Source organism: Zootoca vivipara, chromosome 7, assembly GCF_963506605.1.
Source record: "Zootoca vivipara chromosome 7, rZooViv1.1, whole genome shotgun sequence".
NCBI lineage: Eukaryota > Metazoa > Chordata > Lepidosauria > Squamata > Lacertidae > Zootoca > Zootoca vivipara.
The window spans coordinates 63,724,200-63,748,561 of record NC_083282.1 but is presented as its reverse complement, the minus strand read 5'-3'; the positions used below and the strand labels follow the sequence as shown (position 1 = coordinate 63,748,561).

The 24,362-nt window shown below is 41.7% G+C and overlaps 1 protein-coding gene across 1 annotated transcript; it reads left to right on the top strand.

The window, feature by feature from the left end:
* Positions 1–4,007: 4,007 nt before the first annotated feature.
* Positions 4,008–24,078, top strand: TNNT2 (troponin T2, cardiac type). Its single transcript, XM_060277487.1, has 15 exons — positions 4,008–4,045; positions 6,360–6,370; positions 6,469–6,486; positions 8,215–8,244; positions 9,477–9,545; positions 11,046–11,075; positions 11,831–11,852; positions 13,577–13,637; positions 13,815–13,931; positions 14,396–14,473; positions 15,538–15,648; positions 16,161–16,270; positions 17,990–18,080; positions 19,511–19,551; positions 23,749–24,078. Exons 1-15 carry the CDS (start codon positions 4,008–4,010, stop codon positions 23,795–23,797), a joined length of 876 nt encoding a protein of 291 aa, XP_060133470.1. The 3' UTR covers positions 23,798–24,078.
* Positions 24,079–24,362: the final 284 nt, after the last annotated feature.

The window sequence follows — 24,362 nt, the reverse complement described above, 5'->3', positions numbered from 1 at the left end:
GGGTAGCCAGGAGTAGATTTTTGTGTCGAAAAACTATGTACTCCATTCATTTCTCATCCTCAAAACATGGTGCATGTTTTTTGCACCAGGCTCCAGCTGGCAGATGTTGGGGTTCTACTAAAAAATAAAAATGTCCTGCAAGGTTTGAGTCTTTTCTTTCTTGCTCTTTAAATGAAGGTGGTTAATCGGTTTAAGTTAAAAATCTTTGAGGAAATATGGAAGTACGTAATGGACTGGTTTCAATACCATCAATTATATGAGACATTCAAAATAGATAAACAAAAAGGTTTTGCCACAGAGACTTCTAGATTTGAATCCGATCTAGTAAATTCCAAATCTAAAACACTCTCCATTGTGGTGGCAATGTAAAGAAATCAAGATGTTCTCGGAGGATATTCATTCTGAATTGGAAAAAAAATGTTTAAAATATCTTTCAACAAAAAACCAGAAGCTTACCTACTGGGAATCACAGACTCAGCTATCTCTAAAAAGTCAAAGAATTTTTTTCTTTATGCTACGGTCGCAGCAAGAATACTCATTGTGACAAATTGGAAAAGTGATAAAGTCCCTTCTAGATTAGAGAGGACTAAAAAATGATTGAATATGCAGAATTAGATAATCTATCAGAAGGAATAAAAAATAAATCAAAGGAAGTATTTATCTCAAAATGGGAAGGCTTTAAAATTTATCCGAAAAATAGTAATGGCAGTTTAATGTCTGTAGCAGCATTTGAATAACTTCAGCAGGAGTTTTAAGTTTGATGGAAAACCCATGATAGAATAAATAATATTAAAACCAAAACATGTTATGAAATGGCAGTGAACAATTGATGGGAAATAGAAGTAAGGAGTAGACGGGAAGTCAAGTAGATAGAAAAAAGACTATTTTTATGTTAAAAGTATTGTGAACACTATTCAATGTGTTGTTATTGTTGTTGTTGTTGTTTTTTTGAGTTTTAAAAAGCTGTATTTCTTATTTTAAAAAAATTACATACATACAAACCACAAAATCAACAAAATCAGCACATCTATCGCAAAAAAGCAAACACAGATACAAATGCAAATAATATACATGAAATTATATACTGAAACTCTGAAAAACAAAAACAAAGCAAGATAGAAGAAAAAAAGAAGAAAAAGGAGGAGAGAGAAAGAAAATCCAAGGAAGAAATAAGGAGAAAGAAAAAAGAGAAAAAGTACGAAAATTGTGACAAAAAGGCAGCAAAAAAGAAAAAAGGGGAAAAAAAGTGTATAAAAAAGAAATAATAAATATTTAAAAATAAGAATGAACCCATCGTTTGCCGAAGGCACGCTTCCGCATGTGTGCGAAGCGCCAATAGAGCACTTCTGCGCACGTGCTGCGCAGATCGCTTCTGCGCATCCGCGTGCGCAGAACCCAGATGAAAATACTTCTGGGTGCGTGGTGGTTGCTCTCTGAGTTCGTCGTAAACGGAGGCAGTCACAAACCGAGGTTCCACTGTATTTCTCTTTTTTGTGATGTATTAAAGTAAAATAAAAAAAGAAAAGAAAAAAGGGGGAAAAAGAAGGTGGTTTCTAGAAATGCTTAATGAGGTGTGTCTGCGATTCAGGGTTTCCCAAACCTTCTAAGTTCATTGATCCCTTGATGAGCTTATAAAGCTGTCATTAAACCTCAACTTGAATTCTGATAAATGTTCACACAAACACACACACACACACACACAATTGGATTTGCATGCTGCATTTCCACAGTCCAAACAATGCTCAAGGTGGCTTACAACATTAAAAAACACATAACTACAGCATATCAAAAGTATTCATAAACAATAAAGGAAAAATAAATAAACAATACACAACCAAAACTGAACAATTTCCACATAAATCACAAGATCTACAATAAAAATACAAAACAGCAACAGCAACAGCAGCAACAACCCCCCAAGCCCCCAAGACAACACTCTATTTGTTAAATGAAATAAAGTAAAGAAATATCAATATATAATAAACAGTGATTAAATTGCTGTTATTTTTTACCTATGTCATTTTAAAGTGTGATACTAATACTGTATTCTTAGTTTTAGATTTATATGGAAATTGTTTTCCATTTGCTTGTGTATTTTATGTGGTTTATTTATTGTTTCTGACTTTTGTAATTATGTAAATCTCGTCATGTTGTAAGCCACCTTGAGCACTGATTTTAACTGTGAAAAGGCGGCATACAAATAAAATGATGATGGCCATTACAAGGAGTAATGAAATGTAAAAAAAGGAGGTAAAGCACGTGAAAACAATAATGACAAACAATAAAACTACATGGTCTGAGAATACTGTTGTATCGTGGAATCACTGTAATAAATGCAGAGGCTCTTCATTGGCGAGGGAGGCACACTGTCCACGTCCATCCCGTTCCCCTTGATTTTTGAAATCCCCAATTTCTAATTAAATTTGTAAACTTCTTTCCCACCCCATGGCTCTTTCCAACCCTTAGATCTTTATTTATCCCCTGGACAGTCCCTTCTGTTGGGATATTTGTACACTGAACTGCTCAAGCAGTGAGGAATGGTATGGATTGTGTGTCTGACTTTACCCGCGGGAAAGGAAGTATCTGTAGTATCTCCTTTGTACCATGTGATGTTTTTGTACTGTACTTTACTTTCACTTCTGGCTCTAGATGTGACTGGAAGCAAGATGCTGAGCTCTGACTTTATACACTCAGTAGCAGAGCTTTTGTTTTGTAAAGGTAAAGGGACCCCTGACCATTAGGTCCAGTCGTGACCGACTCTGGGGTTGCACGCTCATCTCGCATTATTGGCCGAGGGTGCCGGCGTATAGCTTCCAGGTCATGTGGCCAACATGACAAAGCTGCTTCTGGCAAACCAGAGCAGCACATGGAAACACCGTTTACCTTCCTGCTGTAGCGGTTCCTATTTATCTACTTGCATTTTGACGTGCTTTCGAACCGCTAGGTTGGCAGGAGCTGGGACCAAGCAACAGGAGCTCACCCCGTCACAGGGATTCGAACTGCCGACCTTCTGATCAGCAAGCCCTAGGCTCAGTGGTTTAACCACAGCGCCACCTGGGTCCCACAGCGCCACATATAGCCCTAAATAAAGTAGTTGCAAATTTACTCTATGGCTCTCTTTATCTGTGTGTGCTGTTCTTCATGGACACGGAGGACAGTCGCGTATCACGTCGGAGTGCCTGGGGGCAGACTCGCCGCTAGCCCCCGCCCGGCATTCCAACACCTTCAATCCCAGGGGGTCAGTACTGACTTCTGTGGGAAACCCTTATGTAAATAGACCACATAGGAGCACAATGTGGTACAATAAGGTATTGTCTCGTCTGCAGCAATTTTTAATCTGCCAAATGTGGAAAGGTATGTATTACCGCACTGCAGGGAAGGGAAGGGAAGGGCCATAGCTCAGTGACATGTTTTGCATGCAGAAGGTCCCAGCTTCAACCCCCCGGCATCTCCAGATACGGCTGGGAAAGATTCCTGCCCCGAACCCTGGTGAGCCACTGCCAGTCTGTGTAGGTAAAGCTGTGTTTGATGAGCGAGATGGACCAATGCAGAAGAGAGTTTCCTGTGTTCCTCAGACCTCTGGATCTGTACTAAATCTGTGTTGTTAACTTCAGCAAACGCTGCAATATATATGTGTGTGTGTGGGAATGTGGGTGAAATACCATACGTAATGTCTGGATTTCCCATGGGATTTCCAAGGCGGAATTGACATCTGGGGGGAATTTCCAGGGGGGGGGGGAGTTTAACAATTATGGGGTTTTCTTAAAAAAGTAAAAAAAGTAAAAGCTAAGGGCATCCTGGGTTGTTGTTGTTTTTTGAAATATGGCAACCCTAGACAGCAATCATGGGGCAAGTTGCAATGGAACTCACTTGGATGGTATCAGTATTGTAAAAAGACACACCTTCAGTTGGTTCTCCGGGCATCACAGCTATTTAAAATAACTGCCTGTGATTCCTATTTAAGTATCACTGCTTCTTTTTCTTTATTAAATTACAGGTAACTGAAAATGTCGGACACTGAAGAGATCATTGAGGAATATGAAGAGTAAGTTTTAGGTTCTCCAATGTTTTCCTTTCCCATCTATATGCAGAAATGTGTCTTGCTTTTCTGTCACTCGCATTGATATTTATGTGGCTGTGTGGTCATTCAGATATGCCATTCCTATATTTCTACAATCTGGTCCAGGGAGGAGAGAAATCACAACATGAAATCATTCTGAATGATTAGGGTGCTGGTCCATAGCAAATATTTTATTTATTTTATTTATCTTCCCCTCTGATGTTTAGGTAGTAAGTGCTGCTGTGTAAAATGCTACTATCTGCATACAAGGAGGAGGTTGCACTTGGGGAAACCATTCTTTAGGAAAAAAGCTCTGAAAGGGAAAACCTCCGAAAGAGGCCAATAAGAACTGAGCATGCTCAGTGTTTTCGGAATGCTGACTCACTGTTGGGAGGAGAACAGGAAAATGGGGTTGGAGAATTGCATGGAGTGGCTGGAATCTTGAACATCTGGACTGCATACTGCAAGATTTTGTTCCAGGTCATTAAATAATAGCAATTGATAAACCTAACATTTATGCATTTGTGTAATACTTTTTTTTTTTTTTTAAAGTAATAGTGAACTGCCCCCCTCCCTTTTAGCCTGTGATCTTTGGATGAAGGGTGGTATAGAAATTCAATAGATAATAAAATAGTAGGAATAAGTATTAATAATAATAATAATAATAATAATAATAATAATAAATAAAGGAGGGAGTGAAGATCAGCATCAGAATATTTTTTGGGGGGTGAGTGAAGATCAGCATGGGAATAATAATAATAATAATAATAATAATAATATATTTATATCCTACCCATCTGGCTGGGTTTCCTCAGCCACTCTGGGCGGCTCCCAATAGAATGCTAAAAATACACCAAACATTAAAAACTTCCCTAAACAGGGCTGTCTTCGGATGTCTTCTAAAAGTCAGATAGTTGTTTATTTCCTTGACATCTGATGGGAGGGCGTTCCACAGGGCAGAGGCCACCACTGAGAAGGCCCTGTAACCTCACTTCTCACAGTGAGGGAACCGTCAGAAGGCCCTCGGAGCTGGACCTCAGTGTCTGGGTAAAATAATGGGGGTAGAGACGTTCCTTCAGGTATACTGGATATAAAAACACACACTTAACAAAGTAGAGCTGTGGAAGTGCCAATTTCTAATTCACTTCAGGCACCACAAATGTCTAGTGCCAGCCCTCTTGATAATTTTAATATTTCTCATAAAGCACTTAGAGGTTTTGTTGCAAGCAAGTGGTATATACATTTCATCAGAAAAAGAAGTGTTGAGAAGGGATTCCAAACCCTAGAGGTGACGGTCTCACTAGGCTTCTTCTGAATCTAAAAGAGAATCTGGGTCTCTGAGGATTCTGGGAACCTTCAGGTGGGAAACCCCAAGCATAGAATGACAGGCTATTGGGATTTAAAGATTTTGGATACCGGAAGAAATGTAGATACAGTACTTAGTTACGAACCAGTAAAAGCCATACAGCTATAAATGCCTGGGAGGTATAGATGGCTTGTGACTTGGTTATGTCTGTAATTTTGGAAATTCTTCCTATCTTTTTGGATCCTCTGTTACTCCCACTCCCACAGACTTTCTAAGTTTTCTACGCTCCCATAGCTCACTCATCAGCTTCTTGTTTTCCAACTGCAAGGACCAACCCAAGAGAGAGCACTGAAAAATGCTCTTTCAGAGCCTGCCACATTCCTGCTCTGGAAACAGCCCTCCATATTTATCAGCACCTGTTCCAGTTACTTGAGCTGCATCTCCAGCTGATGCACAACATGAAGTCATGCCTAAGCATGTCGTATAGGCAACTTGCTACTTCCAGTCCTCTTCCCGAAAAATAAGCTGGCCCTAGATCTGCATGTCACTTCACTTCAATGTAGCCAACTGTCCCTTAATACAACAAGCTTTTAATTGCATGAGGTGGGGTGTGAGATGGCCCCAGGTATCTGCTTATCTGGAAATATATGTGAACTCCTGCCACCATATGGGCAGAATCCACTCAGCAAACAAAAAACCAAAACCCTGATTGTGGAACAAACAGAAGTGTCTTGTTGCAGCATCTTAAAGTTTATTCCGGCATGAAATTTTGTGCGACATGACTCTTCTCCGCTGTTTCTGCTGTAACAGGTTGGCATAAATTGTAAGTTGAAACTTGATTGTAGTGCATCTTTCCAAGAAGAATATGTGTCGGAGACCATGGATCATGTTGTTCTAAAATCACTTATTATTATTATTATTATTATTATTATTATTATTATTACAACAAACCAGCTATTATTCTAATCTAGCTGTTTCCCTTCTGTTTTACAGGGAACAGGAAGGTAAGGGAATGAAAACTGTCAGATTAAACATGTTCTCCAAATCCACCATTGCTGCTCTAATAACGCTCTCTCTTTTCCTCTCTTCCGACTTGATGCAGAAGAATGCGTCGAAGAAGGTAGGCTTCCATTGTTACTATAAGAGTAATATATGAAAAACTATTAGGTGTCTCAGTGTAGCTAGTGTACTATTGACGTGTAGCTACGTTGTCTGAGAAGGCACTTTTGTTCATGTCACCATCATCTGAAATGGGCCTGGTGGTGATATGGGGCAGAGCTTGTTTTCTGTAGTGGCTTAGAAGTGGCTCCCATTATGGGGACCTCCTGGTCACACGAGGTTCTGTTTCTTTGGCAGTGTTCTATCATAAAAACTGTTCTGTTTCAATTGGAAACTCCTTATAGAGTTTTTGTGTGAAAAAGAAAATGAACATATGATATTTGGGTTTGAGGATTGAAGAAAATTTTGACACATAGAAAGTAGAATTGTTGGGTGTTATCTTGGAGAGAATGCTTTAAAGAATTTTCTATTTATAGCTGACAGATGATAAATTCCTTTTATTTTATATTATTTTATTTTCTTCCTTTTTGTTTTTTGTTTTTATTTAGATTAGAATTTTATCTTCCATAAAAAGATACTGATCTTTGTATTTTCTTTCAAACTTTAATAAAATATCTATTGAACCACTAATAAAATCTATTGAACTACAAAACTGTTCTGTTTCAGCAAGTTTTGATTTCTTAGTCTTTCCCCCTATTATTTCAATCTGGCAATTATAATAAATAATTATTGTTATAATAAAATTTTAATAATTTTAAAAAGCAAATAATATGTGGACAAGTAAAAGTGCAGATTTGCCCAAATAGCCTCGTGGATTTCTCAGATATACCAAAAAGCGCAGAAAAGTGTAGGTTGAATATGGCTGAGTATTTGCCTTATATTGAGTGTTATGAACATCTAATCCAGCCTTCATAAACTTGGTGCCCACTTGGTGTTTTGAACTACAACTTTCACCCTTTGGCTGGGGCTGATGGGAATTTTAGTCCAACAGATCAGGAGGGCACACATTTGGTGCAGGCTAAACCACTGAGCCTAGGGCTTGCCGATTGGAAGGTCGGTGGTTTGAATCCCCGTTACGGGGTGAGCTCCCATTGCTCGGTCCCAGCTCCTGCCAACCTAGCAGTTGGCACATCAAAGTGGAAATAGATAAATAGGTACTGCTCCAGTGGGAAGGTAAATGGCGTTTCCATGCGCTGCTCTGGTTTCACCAGAAGCAGCTTAGTCATGCTGGCCACATGACCCAGAAAAACTGTCTGTGGACAAACGCCGGCTCCCTTGGCCTGAAAGCGAGATGAGTGCCGCAACCCCAGAGTCGTTTGCGTCTGGACTTAACTGTCAGGGGTCCTTTACCTTTACCTTTTTAACTTAATCTACTATTTTAGGAACTTGGGCAGAATATTTCAGTGCCAACAGGACTGACACTGATAAATGGGCAACTCAGTCTGGAATGAGTTTTCTGCTGCTTGCATAGTATCACTAGAAGCTGATCGATGTGTCTTTGCGTTCGTTTTTTTTACAAGCACACCTCCTCTTCTTTGCTTTTGTATGAGGGCATAATTACTGCCCCTGTGTGTGCATGGATATGTGGGTGTTCTGAATGTTCCAGGCCTTAATATTCTATTGAACTTGGCAAACGCTTGACTTCACAAGTGCTTGGCAAAGCAAAGATCAGAATGCAAGAGAGCCGTTTTGTCTATAGATGCTCTAGCTTGAAGCCACAGCTTTCTGTGATCCCTCGCTAACCTTTTCTACTTATTCCCTTTCACCACCCCTGCTTGCCCTGGTTAAGAAGAGGAAGAATGGATAGAGGTGGAAGACGGTAGTAGAACATTTCTTTTGATTTCACTTTGCTGCTGCTTGCTAATGATACACAGGCAGAATACTTACTGACCTATCGTGCTTGGAAACCATATGCATTTATGTACTGTGTGCATCAGTCAAAGGCCATACCAGTTTGGAGAGCTATTTAATTCCCTCCTCTGAAAGAGCCCTGGAAATTGTAGTTTTGGAAGGAGGGGCTAGAGATCTCTCCCAGAGAATTATCAGCATCTCCCCAAAATACAGTTTCCAGGATTCTTTGGGGGAAGCCAGGATTATAAAGCAGTCTAAAATCTATATATGTTTGTAGTATTGATATTATGTAGCCTACGGCATGTGGCAGGTGGGCTCATTCCTACTCCCCTCCTCAATGTGTTGGTTTAATAAAATAAAAAAAATGCCTAGTGCTTATATAATAGCATCATTTAGATTTGGGTACCAGAAGGTAGCCTCTGTGGGTGGCAGGACAATTTCTGACTGACTCCTTTGCACCATTTATTTCCATATCTGATATTTAAAGTGAGACGTTTCTGAGAGCCACTGTCTTCTAACCCTGGTCACAAAAATCTAAATGAGATTCCATCATATCCTGTGGGATCAAAATCCATAAGTAAATTGTGTAGTGGGTGTGTGAAGACATGTTTCATTTCTCCAGTTTTACAAGGTGACCCTGAGTTCTGGTAAGATGGAATAAACCCTTCCATCGATCCACTTTCTTCACACCATGTATCACCTCATAAGCTTCTACCACATCTCACCTCTTTAGTTATCTGTTTTATAAACTAAAAAGCCCCAAATGCTCAGCTTTTCTCCGTAGGGGAAGGTGCTCTAAACCTCTGACCATTTTGGTTGCCATTTCTTCTTTGTTGCTCTGCATTTAACATTATTGTGATGGGCCAGGAGTGTCCACCTTGAATAATAACCTGCCTCTACATCTGAGGTGTGTATCATGTTGAGGACCGATGAAGCTCATCTCGAAGCCTTCTTCCCACACCAGAAACACCACTGAACATCATTAAATTGAACCACAATGTGTTCAATTTAAGATGGCAGTCCTGAGTTATCACTTGTCATTTAGCTATGTTCTAGAAATATGCTACCTTTCTTTCCCAACCCTTCTTCTCTGACCAACATCCCAATGGCTGGGATTCATTACCTCAAGCAGAATTTTGTGTAGGCCAACAATGAAAATTCTCAGATCTGTTGAGGTCATCCTGCTGTTTTCTTCCTTAGAACAAGAGGAACAAGAACAAGAAGAAGCTGAAGAAGTCAAGGAAGATGGAGATGAACCTAGGGCAGAAGGTATGATGTTCTGGTGAAACATCTCTGGCCAATACAAGCATTGTGATCGTGGGTCCTTTTCAGGTCGAACCCGTCACTGAATAAAAATTGAGCATTGTTTTGGTGAAGCTGTGATCTCAGAGCACACTTGTCATGGGGGGGGGAGTGTAAAAAAGCAAAAATAGAAAAATTATAGTAAGAATGGGGAAATAACATTAATTCAGTTCGCAAATAAAGGTGAACTTACACAATCCCCACTGTCTGGAATGCTATGAGAACCAAAACACCACAAGCCTTCAAAATTCACACTGAACCGAATTTTTCACTGTGTTTCTCCAACCAAACAGTGCTTACAAGAAATGCATATATTAGAAGAAAGAGTGCATAAAAATGAATATATTCATGAAGTGAACATACAAAAAAAAAATGTACTCAACATAGCACTAAGGAGATCTGTCTGTCACCACAAGCTGTACACTGGGAAGTTCTGACTCCCCAGAGCAGCTTTGGAAGAGTGGGGTGAAAGCCTCTTTGCACTAGTTGAATTTGATTCATTACATTGGGGAAAACTGCTTGCAAAAATGTACAAACATGTGCTTATTAGGCAAAATGTGCTGGCAATTTTTAAAGAAATCTGCAAATTGCTGCAGAAATGTGGAGAACTGAATGGGAAAATGAAAAATTGAGAGAATGCAAATTGACGAATCCGCTGCATGCCTAGTGGCTGGTCCCTTGTACATGGTGTATGTTTCTTGAGTAACAAATATTCTATAACAATGTTCCATCCATCTATGAGTCTGGCTGTTTCTCTGCATTCTCCTTCTTAATACTTTACCAGCATGGGCAGTAAAGGAAGGCTGATGATGGCACAGGAAGACACAGTAATCTGTGTTTGTCAAATGGGCAGCCTTGAACTTGCAGAGAACGCCCCCCCCCAGATACGCTCCCCCTAAAAAACCCACAACTGTGTGGAGGAACATCACGGCTTTAGGGAACGCCCCCCCATGCTTTGGTGACATCAACAATCATTACATCCCATAAACAAAAAAAAATAAAGGGAAACAAAGCATCTGGCACTCTTTACTGATAGTAGTTCTGACTCTAAAGGGAGGGAAACCTGTAACATTTTCAGGGGAAATAATGTACGGTATTGGGGAAAGTTTTCCAAAATTAGTACCCCCCCACCTATTCCCAGAATTTTACTGATTAAAGCCACCTTCTTTGGTGAGTCTAACTGTTCTGGTGTTCATAACACTGACATCATATCATCATCTGTCCTGTGGCTTCTGGTGTTGTGAAAAATGCAAAAGAGGGGACGCCCCTGTCTCTGATCACCAAATACCAGAATGCCAGCAATGTCAACTCTCCCAGCAATGGGTGAATGAACTATGAAGCCTGCTGGGAATGCTGTAATCACAGCTTAGAGGAAATAAATGCATCAGGGAGTGTGGGGATTCTAGACACAACTGCAGTGGCGTGGTACATCTCTAATCAAAATTCTTTGCTCCCCTTTTAAAATAGAACAAGAAGAGCAAGCTAAAGAACCAGAAGGTAAATGAAAAGCGTGCACTGTGGCCCAGTATATGTACAGTACTGGGATGTTTGAGGAGTTCATTTTCTATAAAATTCAAAGTAAAATGAACTGATCTGCACTTCCTGGATAAATGTGCAGATAGGGAAGCAGTTGTCCTTTGGATTTTGCATCTCTCCCAAATTTGCAGTAGTGCTCTCAGCTCTAAGAAGTTACCAGAAGGAAATGCATATATTGTGATAAAAGGTAACTATACAGATCTTAATGCTGATATATAAAAAACCAATTCACAAGTGTATATGTTAAAATGGGACAGAAGTCATACAATGTCCCATCAAGCAACTGTTACAATTTTGAGAACATTTCCCCATCATTTTCTTTACTTAAATAAGACCATTTTTTAATTTTTCTGGAAGCAGGTTTGTTGGACAAGCGCACAAAATCCATGTCAATCAGCCTGAGAAACTGAGGCAGGAACTAGAATGGAGAGATCTGCATTTCCCTGCAGCTCAAGAGTTAGGAATGTGCCTTTAACTCTGAAACACACACAGACAAACCAAAAAATAATCTATCCAAGCCTTTATTCAATGAAGTATCTCACATGAAAAAGTACAGGGGAAGATGAGAGATGAGCGGTGGGAGGGTTAGGGAGCAGAAACAACCCACATAAGCCTTAAGGGAGTCAGTAGGCCTGTCTCTTCAATTTATCTACAAAGGGAGCAGGTAAATATTTGTGTTTGGCAACTCTTTAAAATGTTCATTTGGTTTCTTGCAGGAGAATCAAAGCCTAGGCCCAAGTAAGTATAAGTAAAGTGGATTTTGATGTCATGGTTAGCAGGCAGTAGTTGAGGTAGGAGCAGTTGTATGGAAGGGGGAAAGGAGATGGTCAGTACAAGCATGACTGAGGAAAAATAGAGAGATGTCAACGTTGACATATTATATGATTGGCTTCCTAAAATTGCAATTAATGGCAGATTTGTGACATGGTGCAAGGCTACAATCCTATGCACATTTACCTGGAAGTGAGTCCTGCCGAGCATGGTAAACTGTACTTCCAAATAAACATGCACAGGATTGTACTGTTAATAAAATCTTTTTAAACAACAGCAACACTGAAATTTCAAAAAAGCAAATACATGGTCTCTTTGGGTGGTACAAAATTATCTAGATTTTTTTTTTTAAAAAAAAAGTTGCCCACAAATGCAGAGACACTGCTAAATGCAAAGGCAAAGTGATGTGAACAACATTCCCACCCCAGCTTGCCCATAATAATGAAATTATTACAGCTGTTCAGTGGCTCATGTAAGTCAAGTCAAGGAAACTTAAGACTACTGTGACAGCTGCGGCCATTGTAAAAAGCTCAGCAACCGGTTTGGCATTCCATATGGCGCCCTTCAAGAAGCTATAAATTGTTCTCTCAGCTTGGAACTACGTTCAGTTTGACATCTAGTTTAAATAAAATGTGCAGAGTGAGTTCTAAGACAGGTTAGTATAAGGTTAGCTGCTTCCTCCCAGATTTTCATTGTTAGGAATTGAAGTTTCACCATTCGGCCTAGGTCCAGTATACCTGAAGGAGCGTCTCCACCCCCATCATTCTGCCCGGACACTGAGGTCCAGCACCGAGGGCCTTCTGGCGGTTCCCTCGCTACGAGAAGCCAAGTTACAGGGGAACCAGGCAGAGGGCCTTCTTGGTAGTGGCACCCACCCTGTGGAATGCCCTCCCACCAGAGGTCAAAGAGAACAACAATTACCAGACCTTTAGAAGGCATCTCAAGGCAGCCCTGTTTAGGGAAGCTTTTAATGTTTGATGGATTTCTGTATTTTAATATTTTGTTGGAAGCCGCCCAGAGTGGCTGGGGGAACCTGGCCAGATGGGCGGGGTATAAATAAATTATTATTATTATTATTATTATTATTATTATTATTATTATTATTATTATTATCATCCTGTAGAGGGTCTTTTCTGATTTGATGGGGCTATCTAGTTATTAGACTACTGGACACTTATATGGATATAAGATGCTTAGGGTCCCCCCCCTTTACCTTGCATTCAGTGTTGTAGGGTCAGGTTGTTGTTGTTTTTAAAATGATTATATCTTCGATTTATGCCATCTATGAACTAATCTATTTGTCACTGGTTTCTAGGCATATATCTATGATTTGTAAGGCATGGGTGCTAGCAGGGTACTGTGATAGTTCAGTCGATAGAGCGTGAGATTCTTAATCTCTGGGCCATGGGTCTGAGCCCCACATTGGGCAGAAGATTCCTGCATTGCAGGGGGTTGGACTAGATGATCCCTGTGGTCCCTTCCAACTCTACAATTATATGATTCTGTTTTTGTCTATATTGTCTTGGCCAGATTTACTTGGAACCCAGAGACAGACCTCTTTGAAATCAATGGGATTAAGTATGGATTCGTGTAGGAGATCAATAATGTCAGCCAACCCTGATAAAGAGATAAATCAGGTGTTGCTGTACTATTGGCTTACCTCTTTATTCCCCCTTCCCCTCCATTTTCAGGCTCTTTATGCCAAATTTGGTGCCTCCAAAGATCCCTGATGGGGAGAGAGTGGACTTTGATGTGAGTATTAGCCATCATCATCTCATCAAGCTGTCTCTCTCTCTCTCTCTCTCTCTCTCTCTCTCTCTCTCTCTCTCTCTCTCTCTCTCTCTCTCTCTCTCTCTGTGTGTGTGTGTGTGTGTGTGTGCATGTGTGTGCAACATACCAAACCCTCATATTGTCTTTTCTGCTTTGCAGGACATTCACCGCAAGAGAATGGAGAAGGATCTGAATGAGCTGCAAACACTGATTGAGGCCCATTTTGAGAACCGGAAGAAAGAGGAGGAAGAGCTGATATTCCTCAAGGACAGAATAGTATGTCTCTTCCAAAAAGAAGAGAGGACTTAAGAGCGTTCATCTTTCATCCAGATCCTAAATCCACCTGATAGTGATGCAAAGACAGAAATCCCACAAATATTCTGGGAATGCTTAAAAAATGCACATTCACAGTAGTAATTAATGAAATGGCAGGATAATTATTGTCTCTAGACCCCAAAACTATATTCTGGACTGTTTTAAAGTCCCAGTTTTAGAGGCTGATCTAGAAGTATGAGTTAACATGGGTGCCATAGGTAGCCATAATATTATATTTTTACCATGGGAGGTATCATTTGGATGCTCAGGTGGCAAAATGTCAGGTGTCCAGCATTTTCAATAGTGTTATAGTTTCAGCCTCAACTGTGACTGCCTCAGGCCATGCTGAGTGAAGGAGGGGGGCATTCATCAGAGTATACCAGGCCTCCTCCCTGAACAGGTGCTGGGCTGATTTCCTCCTATAGGAGCAGCGGCGAGCAGAACGAGCTGAACAGCAACGGATCCGCAGTGAGCGAGAGAAGGAACGTCAGGCCCGCTTCGCTGTGAGTATACCCAAGACATGAAGTCCACAGCAAAAAGTCACTTCAATGCCTTTATTTGTTTTGTGATTATTATTATTTTTATTAAAGATTTTCTTGATTTACAAAAATATGTGCAATGTCTCTCGTAACATTTTTACAAATCAGTTTCATTTGTTGAGACATTGGGAAGAAAAGGGGGAAAGAGGTAGATGGGGTGGGGGTGGGGTGATGGTGTTTCTATTTTACTTAATATATACCATGCCCTAAGCCAACCCCAACATCTCTCACCACCAAAGGAACACAAGCAAACAGCAGAGAACCTGCACAAGCGACGCTGACTTCAATGCCTTTATGAGTTTGTTTTTGTTTTTGTTGTTCTGGCAAACCCCCATTTATGCATGGGGCAAATTTTCCACTTGGCTGCTCATGTAAGAGTTATACTCAAGCAGTAATATGAGCCCATCATCCCTGGTCAACCAGTGAACCCGAAGCCTTGGAAATGCAGGGAATCACTGACATAGGGTGTTTAGGGAAGCTTTTAATGTTTGATGGATTTCTGTATTTTAATGTTTTGTTGGAAGCTGCCCAGAGTGGCTGGGGGAACCCGGCCAGATGGGCGGGGTATAAATAATAAATTATTATTATCATTATTATTATTACATAGGCTTTATGCATAACAGACCAAAACCAGACTAGAACTGCTCAGTTTATAACGAAAGCACCACCAACTGTTACTTATTTTTCTAAGTGTTCCCTTTCTCCAAGTGCGGAAAAACAAGGAGGAACTGATCTGGAATTGGCTAATGAGCTTGCTTACTAACAGGGATTGGGGAACAGAAGCCATCCTGTATGATTTGTGTCCATCCAGTCTCCTAAACAAGTTTCCATTTGATGTCCCTGTAGATCAGGGATGTGGAGCTTTTGGACCTCCAGATGCTGTTGTTTGACTCAAACTCCTATAATCTCTGGCTGGGATGGTGGTGGCATTTGTAGGCCCACTGGGTAGTCACTCCTGCTGTAGACAGATTCTCTTTAACTACTGTATCTGCCATTCTGAAACCTCTCTGTCATTCTGCCTGTGGCAGGAAGAGAGAGCCCGGAAAGAGGAAGAAGAAAATAGGAAGAGGGCTGAAGAGGATGCCAGGAAGAAGAAGGCTTTCTCCAACATGCTCCATTTTGGAGGCTACATACAGAAGGTACCTATCCAGCCTGAGTGTTCTTCCAGAAACTGAAACCCACATCTGGGGACAGAATTTCCTGTCTGGGTGTCTACTCACTGAGAGCCAGTGTGGTGTAGTGGTTAAGAGCGGCAGACTCGTAATCTGGGGAACCGGGTTCGCGTCTCCGCTCCTCCACATGCAGCTGCTGGGTGACCTTGGGCTAGTCACACTTCTCTGAAGTCTCTCAGCCCCACTCACCTCACAGAGTGTTTGTTGTGGGGGAGGAGGGGAAAAGGAGATTGTTAGCCGCTTTGAGACTCCTTCGGGTAGTGATAAAGCGGGATATCAAATCCAAACTCTTCTTACATGTTGTATGCCCAAAATAGCTAAAATAGAGACTGGTAAAGGGACAATATGAGCTTTTTAGTCTTCGTTTTAATCTATGTGTGCTTATATCCTCCGCATTCATAGTCCATGTACCTGTCTGATGAACTGGGCTGATGAACTCTGATGCCACTCAAGAACTGTTTGTTTGGTGTGTGTTTTAGACAGAGAAGAAGAGTGGGAAAAAACAGACGGAGCGGGAGAAGAAGAAAAAGATCCTCAGCGAGCGTCGAAAACCTTTGACCATCGATCACTTGAATGAAGACAAACTGAAGTAAGAAGAGAAGCTGGTTCTGTGGGCAGCAGCCAGAAGCTATGGGGTCAGGAGGGACCTACTTCCCTCATGATGAAGAAATTAGATGAAAACAGTCTTCTATCTGCCACTTTCCCCATAGTTGTGATTTGTGGTCTCTCAGAGGGCCCAACTAGACATGACTTTAAATGCGTTCTTTGCATTTAACATACAGACTTTTGTTTTTAAATGAAAATAACATTCACTGAGGGGGACTGATAATTATTGGGATCAGAACAAGCTTTTCCAGGCTAAATGGAGGCACAGTGACCTCGACATAAGACAGCTCCTGAAGCATTGTAAGATTTGCCACAATCCTACAGTTACAGCATGCATTGTGTGCGATGCTGTTCTCCATATTTGGGGTTATGCGAACACAATGCGATGCTGGCTTGGCTATTACTATGGCACTATAGGGCACAGTTAGGGTACATGTGGCAATGCTTCCCTTGCTTCTTAGTCCATCACTCCTTGGAAGTGTTAACTGCCCACAACATGCATTAAATGGTAGCAGAAGGTATTATATCCCACATGGTTACAAGTCAGGAAGCCATATGGGGCTGTTAAATTGTACTAATGCTTGCTCATCCAATCATGCACTATTTCCAAATGCTACCTGCATTTGAGTTTAAGCAGAGAGAGTCAAAGGAAAAGGAGGGAGCCAGAACACTAGAGGGTGCAATAGGCACATGGAAACATATTGGAGGTGATGCAGTATGAAACCTCAAGTAGATCAAGGGCTTAACTACATGTTACATCAGCTGTGTGACTTGCAGCCACATCCAGGGATTAAAAAAAAAAAAAACCCCTTACAGGTTGGGCATGATTTCAATCAGAACCACAATATGTGCATCCCCAGTCAAAAATGCCCTAATTAATCCTCATGCTGCAATAATCAATAGAAAAAATCTGCTTATGTGGTTCGGTGATGCACATTAGCCCTATTCAGGCATTTCCACCTAAAGAGGGAACATGGGCAGAGAGAGCCTTCACTGGTACATAAGATTACCCATAGCAGATGTCCATTGTAAGCACACGAAGAGCCAGAGGAGTTGTGTGGGGAGTGGGGCTAAAGGTGTATTCCTGCAATCTCTCTCTACTCATGTGCTCCCTCGATGTGGTAATGTCTGAAGAGGGTCGCTGCTTCACTTATGCCCAGGTTGTTTCACACTGTGGCAAAAGCATCAGCATAAGTACTTGTAAAGTAGGAATATACTAAAATGTGTGATATAAATTTAAGCACAAGTTAAAGATAAAGACATAAATGGGTTGAAAGGTTGATAACTGGGACTTTCAATAATTTAGGAAACATTCTGGCTGAAGTTATAAATGTTATGTACTGTATACTCATATTCACAGGCTAAAACATACAGACATTTATATTCACATTATCTCTCTCTCTCTCTCTCTCTCTCTCTCTCTCTCTCTCTCTCTCACACACACACACACACACACACACACATCATCCATAAACCATATGTTCACACTCACGAACCACATACAACTCCCACATAATAAAGAATATGCACACAATTTTTATGCCTGTGCATATTCACATGCACAATGTTGCATACCTAAGATTCTCATTCTTATGTTCAGCTCACTTTCCTGCTCTGGAAGAGCATGCTCACATTGCGTGTTCCTATGTGATATATAAGCACTGGCAACCACATTGATTGATGCTGCATATTCTCACAACAGGGAAAAGGCAAAGGAACTGTGGCAGAATATCCATGACCTGGAAGCTGAGAAATTTGACTTGCAGGAAAAGTTCAAGAGGCAGAAATATGAGGTGAGTCTGCACGTCTGTGGAAATATCTCACCTTTTACAGAAATTTCTTACCTTTTTGCAAGAAATTTCAGCAGCATCAAAAAAATGATTGCTCAAGTAATTTTTGAGACATTGTATCAAAAGAGGACCAAAAATACCCCTTCATTGAGAGGGAGAGCAATGCTTTCTGACAGCTGCTTCATTTGCTCTCACTTCGTGGCTAAATTTGATTGGCTACATATTGTCACATTATCATCCTTTTCACTATTCAATCCCAATTGGCTAGCATCACCCCTGCCACTGATGCAACAAGTATTGTCCTCATGGTCAATTATCTTCCTTTGCTCTGTGGGACGTCATGTTAACATTCCATCACGTTATCATCCCATTCAGCACACAATTCCTGATTGGCTGGGATTTCCCACATTTCTGTAATCAGCAAGATGACTCAGTGATTATAAGGAGAAAATGGCACTGAAGCAGCAGCAGACTGAAGTGGAAGGGGAATATGAACATTTTCATCATGGGAGCTTTTCAGGAAATGTTTTCCCTTCTTTGAAAGTGTTACTTTCACCTTTTAAATTGAAATGGGCAAACATTCAACGCCGTTTTAGTTGATACTTGTCATGCTTTGCCTCCTCTTTTCCTTTTTGCTTAGAAAAACCACAGGTATGTCATTTGATCATACTTGTCTCACTGAACTTCATCCCCCTTTGGAACCGACTTCAGAAATCAGAGCCAAATGGCTCATTAAATGAGTGGAGTCTGGCACTTTTCTGCTTCAAATGGATGTAGCATCAGTCTAGGTCTGTGAAGGTCCTGCCTAGTCTCGCCAGACATTGAAGGACACCACAAACCACACCATAATTTGGAATAGACTGTGTCAAAGCCAATCTGGCCCATTTCAGTTTGACCAACAAATATTTCTACCCTGAAGACCACATTTGTACGTGCCTTGTGATCACTCACCTGCCTAGTAGCTTATTGAGTTTGGTTAAATATTGTTGCAGCCGCTTAATTAATCTGCACTAGAACTGGCTTAAATACACACAGCTCATACTACTTGTCTCTTTCACTAACATCACATTTAAGCTAGGGTCAAGCCTAAAATGCAAATTTCCAAACTTTTGACTTGAAATTCTGAAGGTAAGATAGGGGAATGAAATCGGGGGACATATTGAAAAGGGAAATTGTGGTGGGGGCTTCCTGAATGGCAGGGGGAGGTGGCAGCAATGACATTATTTTTCTCTTGGGGAGTGGGTGTCTTATTAGTGGCAGTGAAGCTTTTCCTGGCAATTGCCATTTAGCTGCTTTCTTTTACCAAAATGCCCCAGACTTGTTCTGGAGTATTTCTGATTTCCCCCTCTTTTTACTACCCCCCCTCCAGCAGCTGCCATTTCTTAGAGGGGCTTTCACATCTATAATAATCTCCCTTCTCTAACCCTAACCAGATTTCCATACTCACTGCACGCTGTGATGAGTTAAGCAAGTAGTAAGTATGGCCTGTCCCCACCCCACTTTGCTCATGGCAATGCTGTGATGAATGATAAAACGTGTGGAGCTAAGTGTGGCCCAGTGAAGTTCGGTCCATGCCAGCATCTTCTCAAGATGGTATTTCATTGTCTTGCATGTTTGCCCTGCTTAGCTTGCAAAGATTCCTGGGATCAGCCATTTGTCTTTTCAGCCAGATCCTCTGATAGGGGTAAGTACTTGGAGGCACCTTAGGAACTGTTCTCCTCTGCTTTGGATCCTTACACCAGAAGCTGGAGCTTCTTGGCACCTTAACTGAACAATAACTCCATTGCTAGTTATCCACATGGATTTGCTCTTTGACATGGTATCCCTCTGGCATTATTTTTATTGCCTTTATCCTGGTTTGTGAACTTCATGAGCAGAGCACATTTGTGCAGAGAACAACATGTAATGCTCAACGTATAGCAAACTTTAGAGATGCTTTGAAAGAAGCACCAAGTCCAGGAATTGCTACAAATGGCACAGCATTGCTTCCAAGCACCTACTAACAGTAGAAAAGTGGGTATTCCTAGAAGATTCTGTAACTGGTCAAGATCATGATGGGAAAACTTTGAAGAAGAATCCTGAAAAACTCACCTGAAGCCTTCAAGGATGCTGGAGAGCAGCCTTTGTTCTCAGTCCCTCCCAGGGCTATTTTTCTAGAAAAAGAGGTGCCAGAACTCACCATGAATGCCTCCCTTGTAATAGCAATCACACCCATCTGGGAGGTGCTGGAACTGGGTTATAGTGAGTTTCGACTGGGTTCCAGTGAGTTCCTTCCACCAACCATGCCTGGATTTGAAACGCTTCCATGTAGTGTGGCAATAATATTTCATGGCAGAGAAAAACGTCTAAATATCACATTAGATAGTATGGACAAACAGATCCACTGTCCTTTCTGACTCCCAGTCTTTACCTATGGAAATTCCAACAATCAGAGGGATTCTTTACCCATCACACAGCCCTGCTGACTACTGCGTGTGATCTCACCAGCCCATGCTTAGACTTCTTTTCTTGCTGTCTTCACACAGTGGCCCTCCTGATCCCCGCATGGGGAAGAATTGCCATGTAGCTTCACCTCCTGTCTATTTCTCTTGCAGATTAATGTTCTACGGAACCGCATTAATGATCATCAAAAGGTGTAAGTACTCAGGCCATCCAGTTTCATAGTATCCAGCATTCCCATTAGATCTTTCACAACCCCCCACTTTTTCCTTTTTCTTTTTTACAGGTGCACCACTTTCACCCTTCCCTTCTGTAAAATACTTGTTTGGAGCTTTCAGGATTTTGTTTGTGTTTTGCTTCCGTTCTTAACTTCCTGCTGTTCCTCCTTTCATTTTCTTTGTCATTAGTATTTGCCAGCCCTTCTCTTTTCAGTTCCTGGCTTCTTTTTTGCTCTAGAAAGCCTGCTGCTGTAATAATAGGCTATGCCTTTGTGTTCAAGAATCTTGAATTGAGCACTTCTGGCTATTCACAGGATTGATACTGTTAGATTCCATTTAAGAAACGACAACCTTGCTTTATCACCACCTTTTCTTATTTTCTTTCTTTCGTCCTCATTTCAGCTAGCCACTGCTTTTTCTGCCTCCTGCCTCCCATTTCACACCCGTTATTTCACCCCTCCTTGTTGCTTGATTCTGTCATTTCATTCTCACCACATTTTACCCCTTTCCCTTCCAATCCACCTTTCAGACCAGAGTCACATCCACATCATACATTTAAAGCAAAAGACCAAAATGTCTAGAGGGCACCAGGTTGGTGAGGCTAATCTAGGCTCACTTCAGGCTTGGAACCAACATGCACAGGGTCTTCACTGGCCACCAGACACTTGGATGGCTGTAGAAAGAGATCCTCATTGGTGTTCAGGGAGCTTAGCATGCTTTGCTAACTGTGCCATACTTTGTCAGGGCAGATTCACACCATACATTTAAATCATATCCAGCACATATTTAAAGCACATGACTTCCCCCAAAGGATCCTGGGAGCTGTAGTTGCTTAAGGGTGCTGAGAATTGTAGCTGTGCCTTAGATGAATGGTGTATTGCGGATGTGCTTTTCTTCATTTGCTTCTTTCACCTAAAGTTCTTTCCTGGTTTTCTGTTTCAGCCACATTTCTCACCAGGCCCCTCCAATTTATTTCTTCCCTTGCATGCCATTTGCACACCTGCTTCCTTAGTTTGTTCTGATCTCTGAACTCCATGATTTCCTCACCACTTTGGGGTCATCATTTTATTCACTCCTTCACAGCATTTCCCCTTCTAAGGATATGTCTATGAACACCGTTTAGGAAATAGTTTGGCATAGTGCAGTAGCTAAGCTGTCCATTTACCCACCATCCACTTATTGAGAGCTGGGGCATTCATCCTCTTTCCTTACATCAGCTCATCTCCTTTCAGCATGTATGAATCTGACTTCTCTGTCTGTACAAATTATTGGGGACCTCTGTTGGATTGTTCAGGGCAGTCACCCATTTCCCTCCATGCTTCATGTCTCCATGGTTCACAGATGGAGAGCAGAGGCCGAGAGATGCTAAAGAACTGGCTTGGTGTCCTGTGCGTAGCTGATGGCAGAGTAGGAAATGAATCATCAGCTGCATTCTTGACAGCAATGCTGATCAACATGGAACATTCTTCTTCCACTTTACATGAACAAGTAGCGTAGCCATCTTTCAGAGTGGCTGTGCAGGCAAAATGGTAAAAGATTCATCTTTTTAATCCACTTGTCCAGAAACAAATGGCAGCCTACATTAGGAATGCCTCCTTCTCTAGCGAACTTTTAGGTGCACCAAACTGGTTAGTCAAGAATGTTACGTGCTTCTTACACCATATTTCTTTTATTCCCTCCTAACCTGCTTCAGGAAAGGGTGAGTAGCATGTTGCGTCCTTTATAGTGTGCTGTGGTGGCTTGCAGTGCATGTAATGAAGGCAAATGACTTTATGTTCCAAATTAGGCCCTGGATTTATTTATCAGGGATAGTTTAGTTGGATATGTGTTACTTTAAGCAGCTGGATAGGGACACTTGCTTTAGTAGCCGGGAGCTAGATATATCAAAGTGCTGTCATGCTAAATGTTATGCTAAATGTTAGCAATTATGCATATATATATATATATATAGAGAGAGAGAGAGAGAGAGAGCGCACCTGTATGTATACCCCTCAATATTTTTGAAATCCGGGTCTCAGATTATCTTTACACCTTGCCCTTTTCAGTGTGCACATAAGATTAAGTGTCCAATTTATAGACCAGCAGGGCCAATAGGAAAGATGGGAGGTGTATAGGCCAATCACATCTAAAGAGCATCCCACTGGCTATCCCTTCTATATAGTGAGAAACAGCCCTCTGCACCTTATCTCTTAAGGCACATGCCAAGCTTATATCTTACGGTCAGGCATCCCCAAACTTCGGCCCTCCAGATGTTTTAGACTACAATTCCCATCATCCCTGACCACTGGTCCTGTTAGCTAGGGATCATGGGAGTTGTAGGCCAAAACATCTGGAGGGCCGCAGTTTGGGGGTGCCTGTCTTAAGGTGAATGCCTCTACTGATGTTGGGGTTCTGATATCAGTAAGGCAAATGGCACAGAGGCTTCCACAACAGAAGTAGGAGACATATGAGGCCAGAATTTCCTCTCCAAGACCGCTCTTTCCACCCAGAGGGAGGAAGATCCAAAGCCTTCTGTGTCCTGTAGGATGTAGTCTTGTGCTGGCCACAGGTTCCCCATCCTTGCTGTAGAAGAATTCTCAAGCCCTTACCTGCTCCCAGAATACAATTCTCAGGGTTCCCTAGAGAGAAATAATGAGTTCTACCCAAGCTTTAAGTCTGAGAAACAGATATATCTGTAAAGGCACAAGATGAAATTTGTTCAGGATTCCATATCTTGGGCTCCCAGCTCACTGCTTAGTGTGTATAAACATAGCAACTTTGCATGAGTTCTGCTCACATTGCATTTTCTTCATGTGGACTACACATGCCATGTGGACACACTCGCCAAGGAACCAAGTTGGGATCTGTGTGGAAGCCACTGAATGAGTGACCCCCAGATATCCCTGTGCAATAAGTACCCACACAGTGCTGTTTGACTGCAAAAGTAGATCCTTCCCTTCTCCCCCACCTCTGCCTTTTGCTTTGACCTCACTGATGCCTGAAATACCTCATTTGCTTCTCTGCTTCCCCAACAGCTCAAAGGCCGCCCGTGGGAAGCCTGTGGTTGGTGGCCGGTGGAAGTGAGAGATGGTTTGTGCCCAGCCTGCAGAGACGGCAGAGCAGGACACTTCTGCATGGGCCAGCCTTTGATCCATCATCCCAACCCATGTGGCCCAAAGGAATGCACCAACTCTTCCAGATTATTCAGACCAAGCCACCTTCCAATGGCTTCACTCTGTAGAATGACTGTAGTTGTGTGTGCAGCACTGTCACGGCACATAGCAAACACGCTGCTGTGTGAAAAAATGACTGTGTCACCAAAGTTAAGCATACTGTGTCTGTAAATAAAGCAAATCATGCAGCAACACCCACTTTATTTGCCTGATTGCTTACAACCCACCAGGGGAAGGTATATAAACCAGCAGGGGGGTGGGGGGGGTCTCCTGTTGCCGCCACTGCTTCATGGGGCCCAGACCAGTGAACAGCTGCCTAGAGCAGGGGTCAGCAACCTTTTTCAGCTGTGGGCTGGTCCACTGTCCCTCAGACCATGTGGTGGGCCAGACTATATTTTGAAAAATAATAATGAATGAATTCCTATGCCCCACAAATAACCCAGTGATGCATTTTAAATAAAAGGACACATTCTACT